Source organism: Meles meles, chromosome 16 (genome assembly GCF_922984935.1).
Source record: "Meles meles chromosome 16, mMelMel3.1 paternal haplotype, whole genome shotgun sequence".
NCBI lineage: Eukaryota > Metazoa > Chordata > Mammalia > Carnivora > Mustelidae > Meles > Meles meles.
Window position 1 is genome coordinate 29510983 of NC_060081.1, and position 18690 is coordinate 29529672.

Sequence of the window (18690 nt, forward strand, 5' to 3'; positions counted from 1 at the left end):
TGAACCAGAGAAACCTCAAATCCAGGTATCTGTGCCCATTCATCAAAGCACTGAACAAAGTCTCTACAATAAATTCCCAAACTGTCCATCATTTCAGCTCCATGTGAATATTGGAGTGGAATCTGGATTAAATAGAACAGAAACAAAAATTTCACAGTCACTTATCCCAGGTAAGCAGTCACAACTTGGGGATGGCCCCCAAATCCTTACATCCAGGCCCTTAGTTACATCATTGGGCACTCCACTTCCCAAAAATTTAGGAGCTGACATAATTCCAGAGAAAACCACTGGACTGCAGAAGGAGCCAAAACATGTCCTAGAACTTAATATAGAACAGAGGGTCATAGGTCGTCTGGAAAAAAGGATTCAGCAGCATAAGTCCCACATGACTAATGTGGAATTGACCCCAAGTCTACCATGTCAAGTTACAGATAGTATAAAGGTAACTCCTTTAGCTTTACTTCAAGTCATGGATTCGATGGGGATGATCCCAGAATCACATTCAGAAGTGATAGAATCTGTAGGTTTGTTCCCACAGCCACCAGCCAAAGTTGGGAAACCAATGGAAACCACAAAAAAAGTGAGTGTAAGCACTAAACCATCATATCAAGTCACTGAACCAGTGGAGGTAACACCAAGTGCTCAGCATCGAGTTATGGAATCAAAGATGACCTCCAGACCAGTGAATCAAGTCACAGATAATGTGACGGTAACTCCTGCAGCATTGCTTCAAGTCACAGATTCTATGGGGATGATTAATGAATCACATCCACATATCATAAAACCAGTGGGAAAAACCCCAAGAACACCATCCCAAGCCATGAAATCGGGAAATAACCACATCATTGGACCATAAAGTTATACCATCAGGAAAGATGCATCCAAAGGCAAAATATACAGTTGTGGAAACTGTGGAAATGACTTTTGGGCCACATCCTAAAGTTACTGAATCAGTGAATATAACCTTAAATCCAGAAAGTCAAATCACAGGACCATTGAAGATTCCTCCAGGGCCAATATGTCAAAATACAAGATCACTGGAAATGATCTCCAGTCCATCGCATCAAGTTACTGATTACACGAAAGTTACTCCAGTGGCACAATTACAAGCTATGGATTTCATGGGAATAATTCCACCAGCACCGCCACATGTTATAGAATCTGGAGATTCACAGTCTGAAATTGCAACTTTGGCCCCAGGAGCAACTCAACCAGTCGGTTTGACATCTTCTAGCTGTCCTCCTACTATTGGTCCACCTGGAGTTGTAGGATCTGTGGGTTTACCTCCAAAGCCACCACTTAAAATCACAGAATCAGTAGGGATGATTCCAATGCCATCACATCAATCCATACACTCTTTAAAGGTAACTCCAGCAGCACTGGGGTCACCCATGGGAATGATCATAACACCACAATCACAAGTTGTAGAAACTCTGGATTTGACCTCAAGGCCAGTATCTCAAGTCAGGAAACCTCTGGAGTTGACTTCTGGGTCACGGATTCAAGTGCAAGACTCTGTGGAGATGACTCCACAACCATATGTTCAAGGCACAAAAACTACAGCATTAACCCCAGGGCTACCTCATCAGGTCATGGAATCTCCACGTTTGACCCCAAGGCATCAAATCTTAGAATCTTCAGAGATGTGTCCAAGGCAAAGCCATCAAATTATGGAAACTATGGGGTTGGCTTCTGACCCCATAATCAGAAATCTGGCTGAGCCAAAACAGTCACATCATCAAATAATGGAACATTTAGGGACAGTCCCAAGATCACTGGGTCAAAGAGCACCATCTAAGGAAATGAGCCAAGAGCCACTGCATCAAGTCACAGAATCTGCAGTAATGACCACTACATCTCTACTTCCAGGTGCAGAATATCTGGGGGTGAAGCCAATGCCACAAGTTAAGACTGTGGATTCTATGAAGTTATCCCCAGGATTGCAGAATGTAAAATCTATAGATGTAACTCCAGGTTCGGTCCCACAGATGGTAAAATATGGACAGCCGATCCCAACTGTGCGCCCTATAGAACTGGCCCCAGAACTTCAACTGCAGACTGTAAAATCTAATGAGTTGGCACCTATTTCACAGCTGGAAAGTGGGAATTCTGTGCAGTTAGCCCCAGGGTCTCAGCTTCAAGGTGTGAAATCTATTCATTTGAACCTAGGAACACAACAACAAAGTGGAAAATCTGCTGAGTTAGCCCATGCAGCACACTTGCAAAATAGGAAATCGCTAGATTTGACCCACAATTCACAGTTGCAAGGTCTGGAATATGTTCATTTGGCCCTTCCACCGAAGTTTTCAGATACAAAAGCTGTGGAGTTGATCCTAAGACCACCACAGGAAGATAAGAAATCTATGGAGTTTGCCTCAAAGCCATGGTTACCAGATGAAAGATCTAAGGAGACAGCCCCAGTACTATTGCTTAAAGATGTGAAATTTCCTCAAATGGCAGAATGTAGAAATGTGATTCCTGAAACACAGGTGGAAAGTATGAAATATGAGGAGCCAAGCTCAGGGGCACACATTCAAGCAGTAAACTCTGTAGAGCTGAACCTCAAGCCAAATCATCAAGCCACAGAACCTGAAGGATTAACCCCATGGCACCAAGCTTTGGAATCTTCAGGAATGATCACAGAGCCAGGATATCAAGGAGCAGAAGTAGAGTTGACTTCCAACCCTTGTCACCACAGGAAAGAATCTATGGAGTTGACACAACCATCTTTAAGAAGTACTCCAGGGCCATTGAACCAGACTTCAGAATGTATGCAGGCAAACTCAGTGCCGTTCCAAGATGCTCTTGAGACAATGCTCCAAGGCGTAAAAGCCCTGGAGACTCGAATGCCTCAACACATAATACAAGAATCTCCAGCGTTAGTACCAGGATCAGAGATGCAAGGAATAAATCCAGAAGTGTTGAACCCAGAGTCCCAAAGTATGACGTTTGTTCACCTGAATCTAGGACCATATTCAGAATTTAGGAACTATAAGAAGTTGACCTCAGAACCTGAATTTCAAGGTATGAAATCTGTGCCACTGACCCCAGAACCACAGCCCCAAAGTACAAAACCTGACGAGTTAGCTCTAGGTCCATTAATGCATGGCAATAAAGCTGTGGATTTAACTGTACCACTGGAAGTATCTAAGAGGTTGATTCCTGAAACACGCTTACATGTTGAATCGAGGAAACTAAGCTTGGAACCACATTTACTAGCAAAGACATCTTTGGGTCCAACTTCTAGACCAAGGCATCAAGACACAGCCTCTGTAAAGTTAGCTTCTGAGACCTGGCCACAAGAGGAGGAATCTGTGAAGTTAATCCCACAGCAAGTCACAGGAACTCCTGCGATGATGCCCAGGCCATGTTTTCAGAATTTTTCAGAGATGACTCTGGGGCCAGGCCATCAAGACACAGAAACTGCACAGCTGTTTTCTGGGACTTTGCGCCAAGTGGCATTAACACCAAAACCAACAGGTCAAGTTATAGAATCTACGGGAATGACTCTAAAGCCACACCTTCAAGTTACTGAGCCTTCAGAGGTACCCCTAAGGTCAGAATACGAAAACACAGAACCTTATGGGTTGGCATTGTCTCAAGTTGAAAATATCCAGGAGACAATGCCAGTACCACCATATTCAGTAAAAGGATCCCTGGAATTGACTTTGGGACCACAAATGCAATATGAGAAATCAGAGCCACTAATGCAAAATTTGAAATCTGTGAAGTTAACCCCTGTGTCATCCCCAGTAGTGGTGGGATCTAAGCAATTTATCGCAGGACCAAACGACATGTTCCGGAGTTGACCCCAGAGCCACAGTTCCAGGGAGTAAAGTCTATGCAGCTGCATCCAGAGCCACAATTACAAGACGTGGAATATGTTAATTTAATCCAACAGCCAGCTACTACTGGAATGGTAGAATCTGAGAAGCTGGTACAAGAACCAATACTACAACATATAATATCAGAGGAATTGACTAAGGCGGCACAGCTTCAGGATGTGAAATTGATCCCAGGGCCACATTTGCAAAGTGTCAGATTTCAAATTTACCTCCAGGACCACCTTTTCAAGGAGAAAAGCCTGTAGATTTCATCTCAGAGTCCCCACATCATAGTGTGAAATCTGATGCACTGACCCCAGGTTCCCCAGTGCAAAAAATCAAATTGTCAGACTTTACCCCAGGGCTAAAGCATCAAAGTGTTATGTCCGTACAATTGTCTCCAGAATCGGAAACTCAAGGTATGAAATCTGTGGAACAAAACTCAGGACCACGCTTGCAAGATGTCAGATTTTCTGATTTGACCTTAGAACCAAAGCATCAAGGTTTGAAACATGTGCAATGTATACCGGGAACACAGGTTCAAGATATACAATCCTTGGGATTTGTAACAGAATCACCTTTGCCATTAAGCCAAGGGCTCTTGAGTGAAAATATGAAAACTCTTCCGTCTATTGAAGGATCACAGTTTCACAGCACGCAGTCTATGAAGTTGACCTCAGAACTACAGTTTCAAGGTGTGAAGTCTCAGGAACTGCACCTAGGGCCAAGGCAGCAAGATGTCAAATTTTCTGAATTGACTTCAGGGCCAAAACTTCAAGCTGTCAAATTTGGGGAGCAAACCCCAGGATCAGTGTTTAATGGTGTAAATTCTGTGGAGATGACTCCAGAATTAGCATTTCAAGATTCTAAATTAGCAAAGACATCTCCAAGGCTTCAAGATATAAAACAGGTGGGGCTTACCCCAGGGCCATGGTTACAAGATGTCAAATTTTGTGATCGGACATCAGGAACGCAACCTCAAGGTGTGAAAACTTCAGAGTTAAACTCAGGGCCACAACTACAACATGTGAAATTTTTTGAGTTGACCCCAAACCCAAAGATGCAAGGAGTAAGATCTGTGGGGTTGTCCCCAGGACCTCAAAAGCAAGTGGTCAAGCCTGATATGCTAGTACCAGAGACACAGTTTCAAGGTGTAAAAAATTTAGGGAGGGACCAATTGTCCAACTTGGAAGGTAACATTTCTTATCGAATTGTCTCTCAGCCAGAGAAACCAGATGCAATATCTATGGGGTTGACTCCTGAGTTACAGTTGCCAAGTGTAAACTATTCTGAGTTGGCTAGAAGATCAAAGTTACAAGGTATAAAATCTTCTGAATTGATCCGAGGGCCAGGTGTGGGGGGTATGAAACCAATGGAGCTGACCCCAGACTCAAAACTTCAAGGTGTAAAATCTGAGTTGTTGACCTCGGAGCTGAAAGATGTGAAATCTGTGGTCTTAACTACAGGACAGGGTCCAAAAGGTACAAAATCTACTTTGCTAACCCCTAGTCCACAGCTGGAAGGTGAGAAATCTATGGAGATAACTGCAGTGCCATGGATAGACTATGTCAAACCTGTGAAAAGTACCAAAGATACCAAGCTTCAAGGTACAACTTCTGACTTGATTCTGCATGCAAGAATTCAAGACTCCAAAGCTGCAGAGTTGGTCCAAAGAACACAAATGCAAGATGTGCAAACTGTGGAATTGAAAATTGAAAGTGAGAAATCTGTGCCTTTTGTACCAGGGCCATTACTCCAAGGGTCTGAACTGCAAGGTGTGAAACCCAAGGAACTGACTTTAGAGCCACAAATCCAAGATAGTAAATTTGTCGACAGTACCCCCGTGTTTCAGGCATCAAAGTTTAAAATCTGTAGAGGAAACTCCAGATTCAGAGCCGCAATGTGTACAATCTGTAAAGTGGACCCCAAGGCTAAACAAGCAGGAAGTAAAATCTGTGAAAGTGACCAGAAGATCAAAGTCTCAAGGAGTAAAAACTATGGATTTTGCCCCAAGGCAACAGTTTCAAGAGACAGCACTCATGAATTTAACTTCTGGGCCAGAACAGGATGGCACGATATCTGTAATCTCACCAAAGCAGCAATGTGTGAATTCAGAGCAGGTGAAGAGAGGGGCTATGTCGGACGATAAGCTGTCTTTGGAGTTACTTCCAGAGCTAAAATTTAAAGGTAAAAAACTAGTAGACCTCAATTTTGAGTTACAGTTTAAAAGTATGAAATCAGACTTGACTCCAGAATCAAATATTCAAGGTTTAAAACCTAAAGAATTCAAGCCTGATCCACTTGAACCACAGTTGCAAAGCATAAAGTCTCCTAAGTTGACCCCAGGGTCACCATTGCACCAAATTGAAGTCTCAGAGTTTGCTTCAGAGCCACAGCTTTGTGTAAAAACCGTTGAGTTAAAACAAGAGCCACTGCTTGAAAGTATGAGATGCATTCAGTGGATACCAGGACCTAAGTTCCAAGCTGTGAAATCTGTAGAGTTAAATCTCAGGTCACAGTCTCAAGGTGTTAAATCCCTAGGGTTGAGATCTTTGACACAGTTAAGAGATGTGAAGTCATCTGAATTGACTCTAGGGTCAAAAACTCAAGGTGCGACATATACAGAGTTCAACCTTGGGCCACAGTTGCAGAACATGAAAATCCCTGGGGTGCTCCCAGGAACACAGCTGCACAAAGGGAAGCTTTTGGCATCAACCTCAGAGCCACAGCTTCGAGATGTAAAAACTACTGAGCTCAAAAAAGAGCCACAGCTGGAAAGAATGAGGTGTATCCAGTGGATACCAGGACCTGATTTCCAAGGTGTGAAGTCTATAGGGTTACAGTCTCAAGGTGTCAAGTCTCTAGGGTTGAAACCTTTGATACAGTTAAGAGATAGAAAGTCATCTGCGTTAACTCCAAGGCCAAAGCTCCAAGATACGCAATCTTCAGCATCACTCCAGGAACATAAGCTTCAGGACTGTGATTTGACACCTTGTCTACAGGTTAAAAGTGTGAAATCATGTGAGCTGACTTCAGGGTCAAAGCTCTGTGATATAAAATTTATGCCACTGAAATCTAGGCTTTGCATGCATGATGGGAAATCTAAATTGACTGCAAAATCAAAGCTTCAAGAAGCGAAACCCTTACATTCATCCCCAGGAGCACAGCTTCAACGTGTGAAGTCTCTGGTGCTTATGGAAGATTCACAGCTTCCTGGTGTGAAATCTGACGTTTTAAGCCAAAGGTCACAATTACAAAGCAATACAACTATAGAATTGAACTCCCCACTACACTTGACAAGCATGAAGTCATCTGAATTGACTCTTCAGACAAAGCTTCAAGGTGTGAAATCTGAGAATTTCAACTCTGGGTCACAGTGGCATGATCTAAAACCTTCTAAGTTGTCACCTGAGGTAAAGTCCCAAGATAAGACATTTACTGAGTTAAATCCAAGTTCACAGTTGAAAGGTATAACATTTTCTACATTGATCACAGGGACAAAGATTCAAGGTACCAAATGTACAGATTTCAACCTTGGGCCATTGTTACAACATGTGAATTCTTCTGAAAGGACCTCAAAGACAAAGCTTCAAAATGTAAAACATAAAGAAAGCTGTCCCAGTCCCCAGGTGCAAGTTGTGAAATCTTCTGACCTGACCCTTGGATCAAAGCTTCAAAATGTGCAATTGGTGTTCAACCCTGACCCACAGTTTCAAGGAGTGAAAAGTTCTAAATCAATTTCAGAAACAAAGATTCAAGATATGGAGTCTGTGAATGTCAAACCTGGGCCACAGCTGAGACGTGTGAAATCTTCTGAATTGATACAGGGGACAAAGCTTCAAAAAGTGAAGTCTGTGGATTTCAAGTCAGGCCCACAGTTGGAAGATGGGGCATCTTCTAGATTGGTCATGGGTATAAAGCTTCAAGATGTAAAATCTCTGAATTTTAAGTCTGGACCACACTTGAAGGATGTGATATCTTCACAACTGATCCCAAGGGAAAAGCTTCCAGGTGTGAAATCTGCAGAACTGAAAGCTAATCCAAAGTTACAAGGTGAGAAATCTTCTGATTTGATCCTGGAGAGGAAGTTTTCAGGTGTGAAAGCAGGCCCACAGTTACAAGATGTGAAATGTTCTGAGTTGATCATGGGTATAAAGCTTCAAGATAAAAAATCAGCAGGGTTTGGTTCTAGATCACACTTGCAAGGTATGAGATCTTCTGAAGTGATCCCAGGGTCAAAACTTCAAGAAGGGAAACCCTCTGAGTTCAACCACGGTCCAAAGCTACAAGGTGGGAAATCTGATTTAATTCAGATGAGGAAGCTTCAAGGTGTGAAATCTGTGGAGTTCAACCCTGGACCTCAGAGACAAGGTGAGAAATCTGACTTGATGCTAGAGTGCAGACTCCAAGATTTGAAATCTGTTGAGTTAAAACCTGTTCTGCAGTTACAAGGTGTACCATCTTCTGAGTTAACGCCAAAAACAAAGCTTCAAAATGGAGAACACGTGGAGCTCCTTACCAGACCCACGTGGCAAGACATGAAACCTCTTGAATTGACTCTAGGTGCAAAGACCCAAGATGTGAAATCTTTGGGGTTTGAGTCAGTCCCACAGTTACAAAATAGGAAATTGCCTATGTCGACACCAGGATCACACATTCAAGCCCTGAAATCTCTGAAATTCAGCCCTGGGGCGAAGTTGCAAGGTGCAAAATCTCCTGAGTCTGTAAAGCTTCAAATAATGAACACCACAAAGGTCAACCATGACCTAGAACTCCAGGTCACAAAACCCTCTGAGTTAGCTTTGGAATCAAAGATTTGCAATGTGATATCTTCCGAGTTCAATGCTGGGAAGCCGCGGCAAGAAGAGAAGTCTTTTAAGTTGAAACCATGGCCAGAGCTTCAAAGTGTGAAATTTGTGGTATACAACCCTGGACTACATTTGCAACATATAAAATCTTCAGAATTGTGCAAAGAGACAAAGCCCCAAGATGTGAAATCTAAGGAATCCAATCCTGAGCAACAGTGGCAAGATGTTAAATCTTCTGAGTTATGCCAGGGATCAAGGCCTCAAGGTATGTCATCTTTCAAGTTCAATCCTGGGCCACAGTTACAAGAGATAAAACCCGAGTTGTGCACAGACAGGAAGCTTCCATATGAGCAATTTCTGGAAACGAAGCATCAGCCTAAATTACAAGGTGGGAAATCCTCTGAATTTAATCTAGCCCCACAGCTTCAGTGTATAAATGTTAGGCCATTCAGTACTGGACCACAACTGAACAGGGTAAAATCTGAGTTGAATTCTGGATCAGAGTCTCGAGGTATAAAATCCCAGGTGTTCTGCCCTGGGCCACCTTTGCAAGATGTGAATTCTTCTGCATTTATTTCAAAACCAAAACTTCAGTGTGTAAATTCTGTTGGATGCAAATCTGAGCCACCCTTGCAAGGTATAAACCCTTCTGAATTAACTTCAGTTTCAAAACGTCAAGGTACAAAGTCTTCTGAGTTGAGTTCAGAGATCCCAAGGGAGACGACTATGGTGTTCAACCTTGATCCACCTTCGCAAGATTTGAAATCTGAATTGATTCCAGGGTCAAAGTTTCTTGCTATAGCACCTATGGAATGCAGCCCTGAGCCACAGATGAAGTGTATAAATTCTTCTAAGTTGAATCCAGAGCCAAAATTACAATGTGCAAATTCTGTGGGGTGCAAACCTGGGCCACCTTTGCAAGGCGTACAGTACTTTGAACTGATTCCAGGGACAAAATGTCAAGGTACAGGATCTCAGGTGAATCCGGGATCCAAGAATCCAAGTGAGACATCTATGGTGTTCAGCGCTGAACCACATGTACAAGATTTAAAATCCGAATTGATTCCAGGGTCAAAGTTTCTTGCTGTAGCACCCATGGAACGCAACCCTGGGCCACAGATGAAGTGTGTAAATTCTTTTGAGTTGGATCCAGAGCCAAAGTTACAATGTGCTAATTCTGTGGGGTCTGAACTCGGGCCACCTTTGCAAGGTATACAATCTTTTGAGTTGACTTCAGCGGTTAAATGTCAAGGTATGGGATCTTTTGATTTGAATCTGGGGTCAGAAGTTCTAGGTATGAAATCTCTTATGTTCAACCCTGTGCAACATTTACAAAATGTGAAACATGAATTTAGTCCAGGAACAAAGTTTCAAGGTATAACATCACAAGAATTAAACTGTGGCCCACAGCTGCAAGGCGTGAATTCTTCTGATTTGAATTTTGGGTCAGAACTTCAATGCATAAATGCTATAAAGTTTAATCCAGACCCACAGATGCAAGGCATGAAACCCTCTGAATTGAATCCTACGTCAGAATATCAAGGTACAAAATCTATTCTGTTCAACGCTGGACCACATTTGCAAGGTGTGAAAGCTTCTGAGTTAATTCCAGGGACAAAGTTTCCAGAAATACAGTTTTTGGAGAACCACTGTGGGTCACAGCTACAAGTTACGCACCCAGTGTTCACTTTAGGCTCTTCACTGCATGGTAGGAAATCTGTGTTATTTTTACCAAAGCCACTGCTTGAAGATATAAAGTCTGTGAAGATGAACAAAGAGCCAGTGTCCTGTGGTGGAAATTCTGTGAAACTGGCTTCAGGCTCTAAGCTGCAGGACTTGAAGTGTGAGATGTTTGCACTAGAGCCATGTTTTACAAAAGTGAAATCTGTGGAGTTAAATCCAGGGCCACATCCTCAAGGTATGAATTCTGGGGAGCTGCCCTCACACCTCAGGCAGCCTAGTGAGAGATCTGTGGTGTTTGCACCAAAGTTGTGTTTTCAAGGTGTGAAATCTCTGGAGTTGAAACCAGGGCCACAACCTCAAGATGTGAATTCTAAGGGTTTGATTTCTTGCCTCAGGCAGAAATCTGTGGTGTTTGAATCGGAGCCATGTTCTCAAGATGTGACATCTTTGAAGTCAAACCTACAGCTACAGCCTCAAGGTGCTAATTCTTCAGGGTTTCCATCATGCCTAAGGTCCCCAAGTGTTAATTCTGAGGTGTTCGCACCGGAACTATGTTTTCAAGATGGGAAATCTGTAGAGTTGACACCAGGGTCCCAACAGCAAGGTATGAATTGCCAAGAGTTGACTTCAGGATGTCACGGTATGAAATCAATAGTGTTGGCACCAGATCCAACTAAGAAGTTCATACCAGGACCCATGTTGAATGGTGTTAAATTTTCAAATTTGTCTCCAGAATCACAACGACAGGGTGAGAAACCTTTGGAGTTTCCTCCAGAAGCAAAGTTGCAAAGTATAAAACATGTGAAATTGTCTTCAGCATCTCTGCAACAAGATATAAAATCTGTAGAGTTACTATCGGGGTCAGTGCTTCAAAGAACAAAATCTGAGGAACTAACTCCAAAGAGGAGCTATCAAATCACAGACTCCTCTGAGATAATCCCTAGGCCAGGGCATCAATTTGTAGAAGGTGCAGAGATGATCCCAACACCAAAGCCTCAAGTCCCTAAATCTGTGAATTTGGTTACAAATTTGGTTACAAATAGAGGAGTTACAAATAGGGAATTATTTCTCTAGATTTCTACAGAACTCCTCAAACTCGCTCATCTCAAGCTCTGCCGAAGCATCTGAATTAGGAAGCCTTTGTGATTTGGAGATGCCAGAAGTGTCAAGGGCCTTGGATATAAAAAACTTTGGGACAGATATTTTGCAGTCTGAAGAATACTTTCTAGACTCTACTATGATACAAACTTCAACCCTTCCCTTGTCCCTTCACAATCAACCCTCTGATAAGACAGCTAACATTGTAGAAATCCCACATTTTGAGATCCCAGGAGTGGGTGTCATATCTAAGAGGACTGATAAGAAACAGGTGGGGAAGCTAGAGAATTCACTCCAGCACCTATCCCAACATCCACTGCAAAGCTGGAGATCACCATCTAGGACCTTCCAGTCAGGATCAGGAACTCAAAGAGGCCTTAACCGGTCTGTCTTGAGCAGACAACAGAATGTCTGGGAGAATCACTCCTGGAGACAGCGACTACCCAGAAGATATCTCTCCAATATGCTAGTGTTAGGGAATGTCTTGGGAACCACTATGGAAAGGAACCTTTGTTCTCAAACATCTTTAACGGGAAGAGCCACTGCAGATATCTGTCAATCTATTCAGAATTTATTTGGGGTTCCTGCGGAACTGATGCAACTTTCCAAGAGTCTGCTAGAGAAGAGTCAAAGTATTATTTCTCAGACTTCAGTGTCCAAAAACTACATTCAGAGACACACTTCATATCATGGTCACGAACAAAGAATAGCCTTAAGGACGTGGACACGTAGCTTCATGTCCTCCATAATACAGCAATACTCTGGCCCTAGCACAAAAATAAAGAAAAGTTCGAAGCTTAGTGATATATCCCAGGAAGTCATTCAGCACGTGCCTGTTTCATGTACAGAGGGCCAGCCTCCTGTCCCAGTAAATTTAGAGTCTTCCTTCCATACACTTTTCACTAGGAAAGATTCTGTTCCAATGGAAGAGAGTGAGAACTCACAGAGTTCACAGACAAGGATTTTTGAGTCCCAACACTGTCTCGAGCCAAGTTATCTTCCCCAGGCCAAGACTGACTTGTCAGAACAGTTCCAGTTGCTACAAGATCTGAAGCTAAAAGTAGCAGCAAAACTGTTAAGGAGTCAAATACTCCCCCATGTACCTCCACCTCTAACTTCAGGTCTGGTTTTAAAATACCCTATCCACCTACAGTGTGGCCGATGTGTAGGACTTAATTGCTGTCATAAATTACAGGGCACGTTGGGGCCTTGCCTTCTTATCTACCCACAGCTCCACCTTGTAAGCACTCCCGAAGACCATGGAGAGATTAGGTTGCATCTTGGCTTTAGGATGAAAACTACGAAAAGATCCCAAGTCCCAAAGCATCACAGAAGAGACAGATCCATCACACCAAGGAGTTCTATATCACCATCACTAAGGAAAGCTAAAGTCTACACTCGAGCTTCCAAGAGTCCTACTTCTACAATGGATTTCCAGTCTGTATCTTCCCCATCTCCTGCTCCTGTACAAGTCCACATCAGGCAAAGACAGTATAGGATCCCTGCCCTAGCAGGAAAGATGACAGTTGGAGGGCCAGGGCACTATGAGTTTACTCAAGTTCACTCTCTACCAGAGAGTGACTCTGAAAGCCATCAGGATGAAAAATGGGCTAAAAGGAGAACCAAAAAGACCCGTAGTTCAAAATACCCAAAGAAAAGAATCACTATGGGAGGCAGGACACAAAACACAGAGTTCTACACAAATGGTAGAACCACAATACGGAGTCGTCCTCGGGATTTACCAGCCCAGTTAAGAAGGAAGAGGAATGGAGCATCTCAGACAACTACTGCCTCTTCAAAAAGACAATCTAAGAAATCCTCCCAACCCAAATTCATTCCACTGCTTTTTCAAGGTCTAAAGAAAGCATTCCAGACAGCACACAGAATTATGGGTTTTGCTGGACAGAAGCCTGAGGACAGGTCAAGGCCAGACCATTTGTGTTCAAGCAAAAACCACGATCCAAAACAAAAAGCCAGAGATTATTCCTCATCAAGAGATATCAATTGTGAATGGGATTGACTCCTTAATTTCTCTTTCTTCAGTCTTGTTGTTGGTGTACAGAAATGCAAATGATTTCTGTGCATTGATTTTATATCCTGACACTTTACTGAATTCCTGTACAAGTTCTAGCAGTTTTGGAGTGGAGTCTTTTGGGTTTTCCACATATAGTATCATATCATCTGCGAAGAGTGATAGTTTGACTTCTTCTTTACCAATTTGGATGCCTTTAATTTCTTTTTGTTGTCTGATTGCTGAGGCTAGGACTTCTAATACTATGTTGAATAGCAGTGGTGATAATGGACATCCCTGCCGTGTTCCTGACCTTAATGGAAAAGCTTTCAGTTTTTCTCCATTGAGAATGATATTTGCGGTGGGTTTTTCATAGATGGCTTTGATAATATTGAGGTATGTGCCCTCTATCCCTACACTTTGTAGAGTTTTGATCAGGAAGGGATGCTGTACTTTGTCAAATGCTTTTTCAGCATCTATGGAGAGTATCATATGGTTCTTGGTCTTTCTTTTATTAATGTGTTCTATCACATTGATTGATTTGTGGATGTTGAACCAACCCTGCAGCCCTGGAATAAATCCCACTTGATCGTGGTGAATAATCCTTTTAATGTACTGTTGAATCCTATTGGCTAGTATTTTGGCGAGAATTTTTGCGTCTGTGTTCATCAAGGATATTGGTCTGTAGTACTCTTTTTTGGTGGGATCCTTGTCTGGTTTTGGGATCAAGGTGATGCTGGCCTCATAGAATGAGTTTGGAAGTTTTCCTTCCATTTCTATTTTTTGGAACAGTTTCAGGAGAATAGGATTGAGTTCTTCTTTAAATGTTTGGTAGAATTCCCCTGGGAAGGATCAAAAGCTTTTGCACAGCAAAGGAAACAGTTAACAAAACCAAAAGACAGCTGACAGAATGGGAGAAGATATTTGCAAACGACATATCAGATAAAGGGCTAGTATCCAAAATCTATAAGGAACTTAGCAAACTCAACACCCAAAGAACAAACAATCCAATCAAGAAATGGGCAGAGGACATGAACAGACATTTCTGCAAAGAAGACATCCAGATGGCCAACAGACACATGAAAAAGTGCTCCACGTCACTCGGCATCAGGGAAATACAAATCAAAACCACAATGAGATATCACCTCACACCAGTCAGAATGGCTAAAATTAACAAGTCAGGAAATGACAGATGCTGGCGAGGATGTGGAGAAAGGGGAACCCTCCTCCACTGTTGGTGGGAATGCAAGCTGGTCCAACCACTCTGGAAAACAGCATGGAGGTTCCTCAAAGTGTTGAAAATAGAACTACCCTATGACCCAGCAATTGCACTACTGGGTATTTACCCTAAAGATACAAACATAGTGATCCGAAGGGGCACGTGTACCCGAATGTTTATAGCAGCAATGTCTACAATAGCCAGACTATGGAAAGAACCTAGATGTCCATCAACAGATGAATGGATAAAGAAGAGGTGGTATATATACACAATGGAATACTATGCAGCCATCAAAAGAAATGAAATCTTGCCATTTGCGACGACGTGGATGGAGCTAGAGCGTATCATGCTTAGTGAAATAAGTCAATCGGAGAAAGACAACTATCATATGATCTCCCTGATATGAGGACATGGAGAAGCAACATGGGGGGGTAGGGGGATAGGAGAAGAATAAATGAAACAAGATGGGATTGGGAGGGAGACAAACCATAAATGACTCTTAATCTCACAAAACAAACTGGGGGTTGCTGGGGGGAGGTGGGATTGGGAGAGGGGGAGTGGGCTATGGACATTGGGGAGGGGAGGCGAACCATAAGAGACTATGGACTCTGAAAAACAACCTGAGGGTTTTGAAGGGTCAGGGGTGGGAGGTTGGGGGAACAGGTGGTGGGTAATGGGGAGGGCACGTTTTGCATGGAGCACTGGGTGTTGTGCAAAAAGAATGAATACTGTTATGCTTAAAAAATAAATAAAATGGAAAAAAAAAGAGATATCAAAAGAGATAGGATGTCAGTTGTTAAGCTAAAGCCAACAGACATCACCACTAAGAAGGAGAAGATGTTATGGGAAGAAATACAGCAATTCAGATCAGCTCATCAACCAAAAAGAGGTAGCTCTTTCCAACTTAAACATACCCAACTACCCAAGCCCATAGTTTCCCAAAGAAGTGCTATTTTCAAAACCACTTCAGTCGGACACACTGTGGTTATTCTTCAAAACGACAATAGCAGCAAAGGTAAGAAAAACTCCTACAGATGTGAAATCTCTAGCCAGGAGTCCAAGAGCTCCAAAATAGGAACCAAAGTTCAAGTCAGAGGGAGAAATCTACATGGTTCACTTAAGAGAACCTCACACAGTCACCTTAAAGAGAAACTCACACCCAAGAAGCAAAACCACCATAGCTTCTTAAGGGAGAGAACCCCATGTAATTCCTCTGGAAGGAGCCATCAGAGACCCTCTGAGAGGAGCCATCAAAATCCTTCTCTAAAGAGACATCACCATCTCTCTGAGAGGAGCCTTCGAAGTCCTTCTCTAAAAAGACATCATGGTCCCTCTGAGAGGATCCACCAAAGCCGCCTTCAGATGAGCCATCACAGTCCCTCTGGGAGGAGCCACCGAAGTCTTCCTCAGAAGAGACATCACAGTCCCTCTGAGAGGAGCCACCGAAATCCTTCCCTAAAGAGCCATCACGGTCCCTCTGAGAGGAGCCACCGAAGCCTTCTTCAGAAGAGCCATTACAGTCCCTCTGAGAGGAGCCACCGAAGTCTTCCTCGGAAGAGACATCACAGTCCCTCTGAGAGGAGACACCAAAGTCCTTCCCTAAAGAGCCATCACAGTCTCTCTGAGAGGAGGCTTCGAAGTCCTTCTTTAAAGAGCCATCACAGTCCCTCTGAGAGGAGCCATCAAAGTCCTTCCCTAAGGAGATATCACAGTCCCTCTGAGAGGAGCCATCAGAATCTTCCTTGGAATAGACATTACAGTCCCTCTGAGAGGAGCCATCAAAGTCCTTCTCAGAGGAGCCATCGAAGTCCCTCTGAAAGGAGCCAACACAGTCACTCTGAGAGGAGCCATCAGAGTCTTCCTTGGAATAGACATTACAGTCCCTCTGAGAGGAGCCATCAAAGTCCTTCTCAGAGGAGCCATCGAAGTCCCTCTAAAAGGAGCCAACACAGTCGCTCTGAGAGGAGCCATCAGAGTCTTCCTTGGAATAGACATTACAGTCCCTCTGAGAGGAGCCATCAAAGTCCTTCTCAGAGGAGCCATCGAAGTCCCTCTGAAAGGAACCAACACAGTCGCTCTGAGAGGAGCCATCAGAGTCTTCCTTGGAAGAGACATTACAGTCCCTCTGAGAGGAGCCATCAAAGTCTTTCTCAAAGGAGCCATCGAAGTCCCTCTGAAAGGAACCATCACAGTCCCTCTGAGAGGAGCCATCAGAGTCTTCCTTGGAAGAGACATTACAGTCCCTCTGAGAGAAGACATCAGAGTCCCTCTGAGAGGAGATGTCACAGTCCCTCTGAGAGGAGATGTCGCAGTCCCTCTGAGAGGAGATGTCATAGTCCCCATGAGAGGAGCAGTCGCAATCTCTTTCAGAAAACTCATCACAGTCCCTTAGAGGTGAGAGGACACAGTCGTTTTGAGAGAAGACAGCACAGGCCCTCTGAGAGGAGAGGTCGCAGTTTCTCAGAGAGAACTCACTGTAGTCCCTCTGAAAGAAGTGGACGCAATCTCTCTGAGAGGAACAGACACAGTCCTTCTGAGCAGAGCCAACAGAGCCACTTTGAAAGGGGCCAGTACAGTTGGTGTGGCAAAACCCATCTCAGTCCCTCTGCGAGAACCCATCACAGTCCCGTTAAGAAGAGACTCAAACACAGCTCCCCTAGGGAGAGGCTCAGACATGGTCTGTCTAAAGATTTCAGGGGCTACTCAAAACACGTCTCCTAGGATGTTGCCATGGTACTTGATGAAGAACAGAAGTTTTTATAGTCAAAATGTGGAGATTGTTGATATATAAAACAGAAGCCAAGAAAATTGGTCTTGTGAAGTAAAACTCTTTTTACATTTAGAGTTCCGTTTCAGATTTCTTCTTCTTTCCCACCCTTCAGAGGACTTTGGCTTTTTCTTTGTCTTCAAAGACATTTGTGAGATCTGTAATTTTTTTTAATGTAGAAAATGTGAATTTTTTTGTCCTCTAATTTGTTGATGCCCTGTGTACTCCCTTGGTTGTAAAGATATCTGAATCCTGCCTTGGTTTTCTTTATACTCACCAGGTACAAATTACTGGTATGTTTTACAAGCCACAGCTACTGTACACAGCCTATCTGATATAATCTTGTTCTGCTGATTTATTTCTTGTAAATATTAAAATGACCCCCCCCCCCCAAAAAAAACACACATCTCCTAGGGACCACACACAAAATACTCCCAAACAGGCCAAGTTTAGAGGCCTGAAGCTGAAAGTTGAGAAGAGATTCATCCCCATTATTTACTGACTGGCTCAAGACTTCACTGACCTGCCCCTTTTCTGGCTTCTTTCCTGCTCAGCCACTGCCTGCACCCTCAGCAATCAAAGAGCCTCAAGGCCTCTCTACCTGGGGGGAGAATGGGTGGCAATGGGTCTGTAATTTCTCTAAATAAAGGGGCAATAATTGATCTCCACCTAGAAAGACCACTCTTGTGCTGGAGGGGGGGGAACGGAAGGTGAAGGGATATTTGGTGTCCTGCAAATGGATGGAATGCGAGGAAGGGGCCCTGAAGCCAAGTTTGGGGCTCCAAACCCCACCTACAGCTTCCCGAGATGGGGTCTCAGAGGAGGGAGTCGTGTCATGTGACTCGCTCTGGCCACAGCCCCCTTGGAAGCTGCCAGGTGGAAGTAGACCTTCAGACCTGGGATCGGCGGCGCTGACTCCATATCCCCCTCAAACTCCTAATACCATATTTCTTGGAATCAAAGATGCATCATTTACTTATTTTTTGTTATTTTTTGTTTTAGACAGCACGAGTGGGGAGGGGCAGAGGGAGGAGAAGAGCGAATCTAAGGCAGATTCCGCAACCAGTGCAGAGCCCAATGCAGAACTTGATCTCACAACCCTGAGATCATGTGCTGAGCCGAAAATTCAGAGTCAGATGCTTTACCCACCAAGTCACCCAAGTACCCCAGATACATCATTTAAAACTTCACATTCAGGGGCATCTGGGTGGCTTACTGGGTTAACCCTCTGCCTTCAGTTTGGGTCATGATCTCAGGGTCCTGGGATCGAGCCCCGCATC

The 18690-nt window shown here is 43.6% G+C and overlaps 1 protein-coding gene across 1 annotated transcript; it reads left to right on the forward strand.

Annotated features, from left to right (window-relative positions):
• Nucleotides 1-841: 841 nt before the first annotated feature.
• On the forward strand, nt 842-3809 carry LOC123926561 (uncharacterized protein C2orf16-like). Its single transcript, XM_045980521.1, has one exon. It carries the CDS (start codon nt 876-878, stop codon nt 3807-3809), a length of 2934 nt encoding a protein of 977 aa, XP_045836477.1. The 5' UTR covers nt 842-875.
• Nucleotides 3810-18690: the final 14881 nt, after the last annotated feature.

Coding starts and splice junctions, on each gene's coding strand:
- LOC123926561 (XM_045980521.1), top strand. CDS start 876: ATGCATCCAAAGGCAAAATATACAGTTGTGGAAACTGTGGAAATGACT.